Raw genomic sequence first — 11772 nt, 5'->3', positions numbered from 1 at the left:
ATCTTTTCTTTTCTTCAAACGTCCAGAGCTATACAAATAAATGTGGTCATGTCATCTAAAGTCTACAATGCTCTGCATTTTTCACATGAAAATGACACTTGGTATCTAATGGCATTTTGGTTTATCTTTCAGTATGTTGAGATTGTTTCTTTAAAGGGAAATAGAAAACTGTAAAAGCTGTAGTAGGACTTTTTTCATAATCTCTCTTCATATATACATATATATATAAAAGAGAGAGAGAGACATATATATACACACGCACACATATATGAAACTCTTAAAGTATATTGTATTATTGCTGTGTATTTGTAACTTCTGTTTTATTGTTCACAGCCATGCTATTACTGTTCTATACAGATTGAGCATTTATGCTTCAAGTCCATTGAATTTTACATTCCTTTATTGTATTAAAAACAGAGGTGATTACAAAGGAAAATGTAGCAACAGTAATGCTTTATATTTACTTTATCTCGTTTGTGTCCATGAAGTAATTAGTACTAACAAAAAAGCGTTAATTTTTGGCATATATATTTTAGGTTTGTAAATTGCACATTCCATGTATCTTCATTGTGTTGAAACAGACAGACATTATAAAGGTGAATGTAAAAACAATAAAGCTATAGCTTTTTTTTTTCAAAAAATTATAGAATTTTAGAGTGTTTATGTAACTGGAAATACTTAAATATTTTTATTTATAAAATCCTTGAGTTTTCAAAACCAGTACAACTGAGCTGCCTTTGAGTCATTTGTATCTGGAATATAGCACTTCCCTTTCTCTTATTTTGTGTAGTTGCCGAGGAAATGGGTTTTCAGTATACATGATTCAAGTGGGGAAAAAAACTGCATATTTAATTCCAAAATATTCCTCAGACTGGAAAAAAATCTCTTTTGGAATAGTCATGTTTATTTTGTAGTAACTCTACAGCAGGACAATTTAGCATGTTAATGCAGAAATGCAAACAGCTTTATCGAACAAAATACTGTTTTCTAGCTGCCTTACAGAAATTATGTACTCAAGGAAACAGAACAGAATTTCTTGGTTTCATTAATCAGCTTTGTAAATATTTTGCCAGAGCTTTTTTTCTTTGCGGGGGTTGGGGGGGAGCAAATAAAAAAGTTTAAAAGCTCATATGTGTCTGTTTTGTTTTAGCTTGGAGTATTTATTAAGAGTAAATTCTGTGTGTCTTTGCAGTTCATCAATATGTGTATTTAGAAGTTTTTCAAGTTCTTTTGCTCGTTTCTCTTCTTCCAGAAGGAAATGCTGTGCAGCCAAAGATGCTGGGAAGGACATATCTGGGGGAGACTAAAGAGAGAAAGAACGAAAAGTGAGTGAGGAATACAGAGCTTTAAAAAATCTTCACATTTCCAGGCATGCTTCATCTCTGACATACTGTCAAACACCGCAGCTCTTAATGAAAGAATACATCTTAGGCTGAATTCCCACTACTAGTGTAATTCAGTTACCACTAATGAAATCCTCAAGGAACTAAGTAAGACATCACAGCACCATTACATTAAAAAGCTCTAGAAATGAGTGTTATATTGTCCAACTGCAAATGCAGGGACAATGCACTCACCGTGGAACCTGCCTAAAACATGCTGCAATCATTTGCAAAGCCAATGATTTTCATTTGAAAATACGCAACTCCAAAAAGCTAAAGTAAAGATTATAGTGGAATTGCACTAGAAGGTTTATATAGAAGAAAATAAGGATTGGCTTTGACAGGGAGAATCAATGCTCGGAGTTAGCCAGGTGAGAGGGCTGGCTGCGTGATGTGTCTTGGGGTGGAGGTGGCTCCCTAGTAGGGAGGGCTGTGATGCTGTCATGTATCTTGTTTGTCTTATCACAGAGAGGAAAGTATCAGGGACGAGTGCCCCAATTCCACCCTTCATGGTGACATGAAAATGCTATTTAACTGTTTGTGACCTGTTTAGTGCTTATTTACAAAAAATAAAAATAAAAATCTGTGGCTAAGGAATAAAGGACAACATCAGATAATTTTACAATTCTTCATTTTGAAAAGCCACATACAAAAATTAAGTAATTTTTTTTGTTGGGGAAATTTGTACTTTAATTTTCCAGTTCTGTGGTTACTATATTCTTCTTTGATTTTCATTTTGGTAGGAAGAATGGGACTTTAGTAGTGTTTGGGGAGTCGACAATCTGTATACATGTGAACCTTGTTATAGGTGGATTTTGTTCACCAATCTGGCCCCTGCCAAAACTAGGGATCATGCAAATGATGGAGTACTGCACACTTTTCCAACCAGTAGCCCCAACTGTAGCTGCTGTGTCAGGGATAGTATCTCTACTAGAGAAGACTATCACAGCCTGGGGTAGATGGTATGCTACTATTGATCTGGCAAATGCATTATTTTTAATATTGGCAAATGCATTCTTTTTAATATCTAATAAAAAGGAGGTTAGGAAGCAGTTAGCATTCACATGGGGTGGCCAGCAATATATATCCATGGTTTTGCCCCAATGTTATGTTAATGAAGCTGTCACAATGAATTCTGAAGGGGCCTAGCCCATCTGGACATTCCAAAGACTATCACATGGAACATCATATATTAACATTAACACCATGTTAATGAGACTTGATGAGCAAGAATTAGTAAGTATGTTAAAGAGATGGAAAGATGCATGTACTCCAGAGGGTGAAAGATAAACCCCATAAAAGATTGGGGCTTGAAACATTGTTTTTAGGTGTCTACTGCTATGTGGCATGTCAGAACATTCTAGGTAAAGCAAAAATTAATGCACCTTGAAAATGTTCCACCCTTGGATCAAATAATTGAATAATCTGATTCATTTATTGGGCGACACAGAAATTTTTTCTTTTTTTTTTTTTTTTGAGACGGAGTCTCACTCTGTAGCCCACACTGGAATGCAGTGGTGCGATCTCAGCTCACTGCAAGTTCCGCCTCCCAGGTTCACGCCATTCTCCTGCCTCAGCCTCCTGAGTAGCTGGGACTACAGGCACCCGCCACCACTCCCGGCTAATTTTTTTGTATTTTTAGTAGAGACAGGGTTTCACCATGTTAGCCAGGATGGTCTCGATCTCCTGACCTCGTGATCTGCCTGCCTCGGCCTCCCAAAGTGCTGGGATTACAGGTGTGAGCCACCACGCCCGGCGAAAAAATTTTTTTTTGAGAAAGCCCAGAACTCTGGAAAGAAAGAGCTGTGTAGTAGGTTCAGGATAGCGTACAAGCAGTCCTGCTACTTTGGTCAAATGACTTGGTAGATCCCATACTAGATGAATCTCTGGTAGAGAAAAGTGCCTTGTGGAGCCTCTGGCAAGTTTCATCAGGAAAGCTGTGTTGCAGACCCTTAAGATTCTGGAACAAGGCTATGCCACCTGTAGCAGAAACCTATATACTATTTGCAAGACAATTCTTGTCATGCTGTTGAGTCCTGGTTGAGACTCCAGCAAGTGGACAGGATGATTTGATCCAGCCTCTGTCTTTGGCTACCTCAGTGGAAATTATGCATCATCCCAATACCATGATTTCCCCTTTCACCAAGGGTAATCCAGCTACTATTGCTGTTGAATGTCTGACCTGCTTGCAACAGAAACCAAAGCTGAGCTCTTGATATGGCATCATCCCTCAAGGAGACCAACCAGCCTCTTGGTGGCAACTTGACTGCATTACATCCCTAGTACCTTGGAAAGGGCAATGCTATATGCTTATCAGAATGGATAAGAATTCTGCGTGTTTGCCTTTCCTGGCTGCACCACTATCTTAGGGCTCACAGAATCACTTATCTGCAGACATGAGAAAGACCCTGCTTAATAGTAAAGGTACCTACTTTGTAGCAAAAGAGTATGGCAGTGGGGGCACAACCATGGTATCCACTGGTCCTAACCACACACAGCACTATCCAGAGGATGCTAACATGATAGAGCTTTGGGATGGCCTCTTGAGGGCAAAGCTGAGGCACCAGCTTGGAGATTATATCCTGTGAGGTTGGGGTGCCATTCTTCAGGATGTGGTATAGACTTTAAACCAATGGCTGTTTTATGGTTCTGTGTTTCCAATGGGTAGAATACATGGATCTGGGAACAAAAGGGAGGAAGTAGGAATGGCTTCACTCTCTATCACTTCTGTTAACCCACTTGGAGAATCTGTGCTTTCTGTCTATATATCTTTAGGCTCTGTTGTTCTACAGGTCCTGGCTCTTAGAGGCGGAATGCTTCTACCAAAAGACCTGTGAGAGTCCCACCAAACTTAGAGCTTTGGCTCCCATGTGGTCACTTTGGGCTCCTCATGCCAACAGATCAGACACACAGAGTGGAGTTCCTATATTGGCAGAGGTCGCTGACCCTAAGTCATCCGGAAGAGGTAAGATTGCTACTGCATAACAGAGGCAGTGAGGAATGTGTTTGGTACTCTGATGATCCTCTGAGGCATCTTTTGGTACTCTCATGCCCAGTTTTAATTTTAATTGGCAAATACAGAAACCATATCCTAATAAGGGCATGGACATTAGGGGCTCACCCCAAAAGAAAAGCTACCTGGATCAACAGAAGAGTTGGCTGACAGGGAGAGGAATCTAGAATCGGTGAGGCAGTGATAGGTGTCAGCAACCAATTGCAGCATGAGGGGCTGTGGCTTATTTCACTAACTTTCCTCTCAACAGTTTTTCCAGAAATTATGACCAGCAAGAATCGTGAAGAAGCTATGCCTGAATGGAAGCTATGGAAGAAGGTGGTTCTGAGTGGTGCAAGAGGTGGACCATGGTGGTTGGTCCCCTACCCGGATCCCCTTCCCCAGGCTGATGCATCTCTCCTCCAGCTGGGTGGGTGTTGGCTACTAACAGCTCACAGCTGGCTCCTTTGGGGAACTGCCCTCCACTGAACTGGAGGCTCCTGCCTCACCTGGGAAGCTGCAGTCCCTCCTCTGCCCATTTGCTATCCTCTCTGAGGCAATGACTGATTGATGGACACAGGGGCATAAAATACCAGACTTCTTGTTTGGTGAGAACCGATGCTGTGGTGCAATTCATGTGCCAAGCTTCCTGGGACACCAGGCTATACTAGTTGGTAGCTGAGACCACGTCTTTGCTTAATTTTCCTCCCCTCCCCTAGCCTGTCTCCTTCACTCTCCTCCTGAAAATACTAAAATACTCCCTCGGTAAATCGCTTTCACAAGAATCTCATCTCAGATTCTAGGAAACCTGATCTCAGGGAGATGACTTCGTAGATTCTGGCCTGAGTGATTAGTGACACCCATGCCATTTACTGAGAAAGAAAAAAAGGTAAAAGAAGCCATTAAGAGTAGGATCTTCTTTCTTTCTTTCTTTTTATTGATTGATTGATTGATTTAGAGACAATGTCTTGCTCTATTGCCCAGGCTGGAGCACAGCGGTGCAACCACAGCTAACTCTAACTTCCAACTCCTGGGCTCAAGTGATCCTCCCACTTCAGCCTCCCGAGTAGGTGGGACTATAGGCACACACCACCACACCCAGCTCTTTTTTTAAAAAGTTTTTATAGAAACGGAGCCTCATTATGTTGCCCAGACTGGTCTTGAACTCTTGGGCTCAAGCAATCCCTCTTGCCTTGGCCTGAGATTATAGGTGTGAGCCACAGCTCCTGGCCTCTTACTTATTTCTGATTCATCAGGTTCTAGCACAGATTCTGGGCCAGGGTGTTTTCAATAAAATTTTTTAGTTAGTTTATGAATGAGGAAAATGGATTCAATTTTGAATAGTAATGAGTTTGAGGTGACTTGAGACTTAACAGACTCAAGTAAACGGTGAGATACGTCAATCTAGGACTCAGAATATAGGTCTGAATCAGAGAGACAGACTTGGAAGTTATGGATGACAAGGCCATGAGATTGACTGAAATTATCCAAGATAGGCAAGTAAAAGGAAAAAAAGAAGTTAAAAGATGGAGTCCTGAGGAATCCTTCGTATCAGGCATCCACCCACATAGCATGTCCTTGACACTATCATCAATGAGAACTGCATTATTTACTAATTGAGATTTAAAGCAACCTATCCATCATCCTTCCAGCATGCTTAATCTAGTACTCCCACACCAGCATTTCTCTGACCTCATTTAGACTCTTTCCTTTTCACTATCTATCATCTTCCTCATACTCTCTCTTCCTTTCTAACTCTGCTTATTCCCATCCATCTCATAACCATTCAGCAACTTATCCCTCCCTGTATCTTGTCTCTATCCTCATTACCTGGTAAACCTCTGTATCTTGTCTCTATCCTAATAACCTGGTAAAACCCACCCCTAATTAAGCTGACCCATCTGCCCGGGTCTTGCCTACACCTGAGCAGCTGAATGCCGGGGCCAACAGGTTGGGGGTAAATTACTGCATGGACTAGTTTCACTTTAAATTCATGACCATAAATATCATGTGGTCAGTGTACACTGCAGGGTGATTCTATTGCACTTCCCTAGTATGTTACACTTTCTTACTCATTACGTTGTGGCCTGCCTTCCTCCTAGGAGTCAGAGGGGAGCTCCCTCATTCCACATCCATTTGTATCTGTAGCTGAATTTTAGGCCATCCTCCTGTTTCAGAAACTCATCCTTCCTCCTATACTGCAGATCCTATTTCTTCTTACCTCTCAGTGACTTTGTTTCTGCAAATGAAAGAGGACCCTCCTTGAGCCCCATCCTCTTCATTATCAAACTTTCCTCCTTTCCTTCAGGATTCCCATTAGGTCACTCAATAGTATGACCTAAGGCTTTGTATTGGGATGATTTCTTTTTTATACTGAAGTATTTTCATCCAGTTCTATAGACTTAAATACCAACCATATGCTGATTATTCCCACATTTATATTTCTAGCTTTGATCTCTCCCTCGAATATCAGATTCACATATCCTATTGACTATTTAATGTCTACGTTTGGGTGTCTAGTAAACATTTTAAACTTATATGTCCAACCTAGAAATCATGATTTCTCCTCTAACCCTATTTCTTCCCTAGTCTTCCCATGTCAGAAAGTGGTATTAGCATCCACTCAATGCTCAGGTTGAAATCCTAGGAGTCATTCTCAAGTCTGGTCTACACACCAGAATATTTCCTGGATCTAATATGTTGCTCTGTCTTCACTGCTACCAAGCCAGCATCATCTCTTGCCTAGGCTACTGAAATAGTCTTACAATAGTTGTCTCCTCTTCTACCCTTGCCCCTCTATAATTTATTCTTTATTTAGCAGTAAAAAGGATCTTTTTAAAATTTTAAACATATCTGTTTATTATTAAACAGAGTAAAATAATTTGAAATGGAGTAAACAGACCAGTATTTTCCTAACTGAAACTTTACAATGGCTTCCCGTTGTTTTAAAATAAAATCCAAGCTCCTTCCCATGACCTACTGACCTCATATACTGGACTTCCCCTGACAACTTATCTGTTCCCTTTTGTTCCAGTCTCCCTCTTCCCTTCTAAGCTCCAGAAGGTCCCCCAACCTTTCTGGTTCTCATACCTGCCAAACTCATTCCTGCCTTATAGTTCCCTTACTTGAAACTCTCTTCTACCAGATCTTTGCAAGGCTGGATTTGTTGTTGTTTGGGTTTCACCTTAAATTTCCCTTTCTCAATGATAATTTTCCTGGCTACTCAACCTAAAATAATCCCCCATACTTTCATCACTCCCTATCACATTACCTGCTTTTCTTTTCATCACAGCATTTATCACTATTTGATATTTTCTTTTTCTTTTTTTTTTTTTTGAGACAGTGTTTCGCTCTGTTGCCCAGGCTGGAGAGCAGTGATCCTATCTCAGCTCACTGCAACCTCTGCTTCCTGGGTTCAAGCGATTCTCTTGCCTCAGCTTCTGGAGTAGCTGGGACTACAGGCATGCGCCACCACGCCTAGCTAATTTTTGTATTTTTAGTAGAGACGGGGCTTCACCGTGTTGGCCAGCCTGGTCTTGAACTCCTGACCTCAGGTGATCTGACTGCCTCGGCTTCCCAAAGTGCTGGGATTATAGGCGTGATCCACAGCGCCTGGCCTTGATATTTTCTTATTTGTTCATTTATTTCCAATCATTAATTTTTCTCCTCTTGTTTGTTTTTGAGATAAAATTCACATAAAATTAACCATTTCAAAATGAGCGGTTCAGTGGCATTTAGTACATTCACAATGTTGTGCAACGACCATCTGTATCTAGTTCCAAAATAGTTTCATTATCCATAATGAAAACTCTGTACTCCTGAAGCCACTGCTCCTTATTTCTCCCTCCCCACTGCCCCTGGTAACCACCAATCTACATTGTTTCAATGGATTTCATTTACCTATTCTGCCTATTTCATATATATGGAATTATACAATATGGCCTTTGTGTTTGGCTTCTTTCACTTAACATGTTTTGAGGCTCATCCACATTGTAGTAATTTTTGGCCTTTTTTGGCATAGCTGCTTTTAATGGCTGAATAATATTCCATTGTATGTATATATCACAATCTGATTATCCATTCATCCATTGATGAAGTTTCCTCTTTTTTTTTTCACCATACTACTTATGTATCTATCTTATTCAAAGACATGTTTAGAACAGGAGCTGCCATATAGTTGGTGCTCAATACATGTTTATTTTATTTTATGAATAAATAACACTAATATTGAAGGGACAGAAATAGGAGGGAGAACCTTAGAAACAGGCTGGGAAACAGTAGCCAGAGGGTGGCAGGAGAATCAGTGGAGTATAGTGTCATAGAAGCCAGAGAACATAAGAGTCTCAAGACAAAAAGAATAAGAAAGATGAATACTTCAGAATGTGCATTTAATTAGCAACTAGAAGATCGGCAGTAGTCTTGATAGGAATGGTACTGATGTGGATGTCAAAATGCAGTGGCTTCCCATAGGATTTTTAAGGCCTCCATCACAGATTAAGTTCCCCAAGCCCTGTTCCTAGAAGAGTTGAGAATTTTCTTTCCTGGTTACTCTGGAGGTTAGGAATTCCTCAAAAGAGTAATGTAGAATTTTAGAGATAGAAGGAAGCCCCATGTTATTAAATGAAATCAACAGATACTTCTGCATGTCTTTTATGTGCCTACTAGTACCGACCCTATTTTAGGTGTTGGGTTACCACAAAAACAAAAATAGAAAACACCCCCTGCTTTCATGGAGCATACATTCTAAAGGAGGGAGGACAAGCAACAAAATGTCTAACAGTGAAGTGCTATGAAAAAAGGCAAGATGAGGGGCAGGGAGTGAAGAGGAAGGTGCTATTTCGGACTGTTTGCTTAGGCATCTCTGATAAGGTGATATTTGAGCAGACACTAATTGTGATCCTAAAAATCCTAAAATCATCTGATATCAGCACAGTGCAGTATTTAGCAACTTTTTCCATTGCTTGACTGAAATATGTGCTTACTTTAAGTCCTTAGTGATCAAAGTTTTATTGATGCAGAATTTGCAAAATCCCCTTAGAATTTCTCATAACTTAAATGAGGAATTTTATTTAGTTTACATTATTGGTATGGATTTTAGTCTGTTCAAATAACGTTGGCATTTTATGTTGAGACGAACACAAAAGAGCATTTCAGGGCTTTAGACATCTCTAATACTTCAAAAGCTAATGGTTTTAAGCATTCTTCTACCAAAATAGCTTAACTTTTACTTCTAGTCTCTATTACAAGGCAAAACCAACATAAAAGCAACAAAGGGCTTATATCAAGAATAGAAAGGATACCCATAAATCAATAACAATAAAGACAATCCAACAGAAAATTAAGTGAGGAAATTGAACAGATATTTTATAAAGGATATCAAAATGGCCAATTAACATATGAATGGTGCTCAGTCTCATTATTCACCAGAGAAACATGAATTAAAACCACACAACAGGATCTTACTACACACTGACCATAATAGCTAAATTTAAAAAGGCTTATATTACCATGTGTTAGATAGTAGAGCAAGGACAACTCTTATACACTACTTGAGATATTCATTGGCTCCTACAGGAAAACAGTTTGGCGGTACCTACTAAAGCTGGTCATATCCTATGACCTCGGTATTCCATTTTAGGTATATATACCCAGTGGAAATGCATATACACATGCACCAAAAGATTCATAAAAGAATTTTTTGGCAGCAGTATTTGTAATACCCCCAAATTGGAAATGACTCAAATGTCCATCCACAGTAGAATGAATAAATGAATTTTATTGTCATTGAATGTGGTATTTATATCCCATAGATTACTATAGAGAAACAAAAATAAACTACAGCTGTATAAAACAATATGGGTGATGATGAATCTAAAAAACAAGGTTGAGAAAAAGAAGCTAGAAACAAAATAATATCTATCATATGATATCATTTATATAAAATTTACAAGTTGGCAAAACAAATCGATAATGTTAAAAGTCAGGATAGTGGTTATGTTGGGAGCAAGCAGAAGTAGAGACTAGAAGGAAACATGAGTGGGGCTTCTGGAGTGCTGGGGATGTTCTGCTCATTACTTGGGTGGTAGTTACATTCCCTTTGTGATAACTCATCAACCTGTCCATTTATGATTTATACATGTGTCTGCACGTATGGCAGAGTCAATAGAAAAGGTGTTTTAAACCAGTCCAAAAGATCACTGTAGCTCTTTAAAATATACAGATCCTTGAGGACTCGTGGAATATTGAAGGGTGAGTCCCAAGCACTTGCATTTTTTTTAAAAAAACCATCTCCAGTAATTCTGGCCTGCATTAGAGGTTAATAATCATTGACTGAAACACTTTATGAAATATTATGGATATCTTTTTCTTGTATAGATAGGTATGGCCAAATGACTCGCAGACCCATCTTGGAGTCCTATTCAAGGAGTGAGATTAAAAACAAACAAACTACTATGTACATCAGTTTATTGACATCAGTGTAAGAGTAAAGCAATAACCCATTAAAGAAAAGAAAAGCTCACAACCAGCAACTCACCAGTGGGAATAGTTCATCATCACTAACCAAAGGACTTGTCATTTCTTTGGCTTGAAATGTCAAAGGTGGCAAGGGAGACGTTGTACTTCTATTTGGCTCACAATCGTGACTAAGTCTAAAAGAGAAGAAATGGTTGTTGTTGTTGCTATCAAGGACACATGTTTATTTATGTAGCTAAGGATTTTAATCTCTCAGATGTCTAAGTAGGGGGAAAGCACAACAAAATGTTTGGGCTTGTTACCTGGGCGTTTCTTTGAATATGACTTTCCTGATAAATAATTTCTATTTCATTTAAAGGATTAGAATGATTAAAAATGAGGCAGAAAACTTAACAATTGTTAAAAATATTTTGCGATCCTTATTGCCTATATTGCTTCCCTTTCTGTGTTATATTTTTGTATGTCTTTGTCATTTATTTTAATAATGTAAAGCAGTTTGAGAAAAGTCTCCAAAAAGCTAATTACACTGTTGCCCTTGACAGTTCTAAATAGATACTCTTTTTCTATTCTCTTTTACACTTAACCTCACTGGCTTTCTTAACAGAATTATACTATTTTTATGCTAAACAAGTCTTTTATTTTATTTATTTATTTATTTGTTTTGAGACAGAGTCTTGCTCTGTCGCCTAGGCTGGAGCACAGTGGCGCGATCTCAGCTCACTGCAACCTCCGCCTCCCAGGTTCAAGAGACTCTCCTGTCTCCCGAGTAGCTGGGACTACAGGCGCCCGCCACCACGCCAGGCTAATTTTCTGTATTTTTAGTAGAGACGGGGCTTCACCGTGTTAGCCAGGATGGTCTTGATCTCCTGACCTTGTGATTCACCTGCGTTGGCCTCCCAAAGTGCTGGGATTACAGGCATGAGT

The 11772-nt window shown here is 39.4% G+C and overlaps 1 protein-coding gene across 8 annotated transcripts in view; it reads right to left on the bottom strand.

The window, feature by feature from the left end:
• Nucleotides 1-379: 379 nt before the first annotated feature.
• Nucleotides 380-11772, bottom strand: part of DEUP1 (deuterosome assembly protein 1) — a 95601-nt gene continuing 84208 nt past the window's right edge. For 6 of the 8 annotated variants that reach the window (XM_054439298.2, XM_054439302.2, XM_054439297.2 and 3 more), the window contains 2 exons: nucleotides 10910-11024; nucleotides 380-1303 (listed from right to left, as the gene is read on the bottom strand). In XM_054439298.2, the coding sequence (XP_054295273.2) occupies nucleotides 1127-1303; nucleotides 10910-11024 (292 nt within the window). In that variant the 3' untranslated portion in view covers nucleotides 380-1126. Of the gene's footprint in view, nucleotides 1304-10909; nucleotides 11025-11772 lie in introns of those variants that run through there. The other 2 variants (XM_054439305.2, XM_054439307.2) reach the window with 2 other exon arrangements.

This window comes from Pongo pygmaeus, chromosome 9, assembly GCF_028885625.2.
Source record: "Pongo pygmaeus isolate AG05252 chromosome 9, NHGRI_mPonPyg2-v2.0_pri, whole genome shotgun sequence".
In the NCBI taxonomy this organism is placed as follows: domain Eukaryota; kingdom Metazoa; phylum Chordata; class Mammalia; order Primates; family Hominidae; genus Pongo; species Pongo pygmaeus.
The sequence above is the reverse complement of the archived record's forward strand: the minus strand, read 5'-3'. Positions and strand labels throughout refer to the sequence as shown.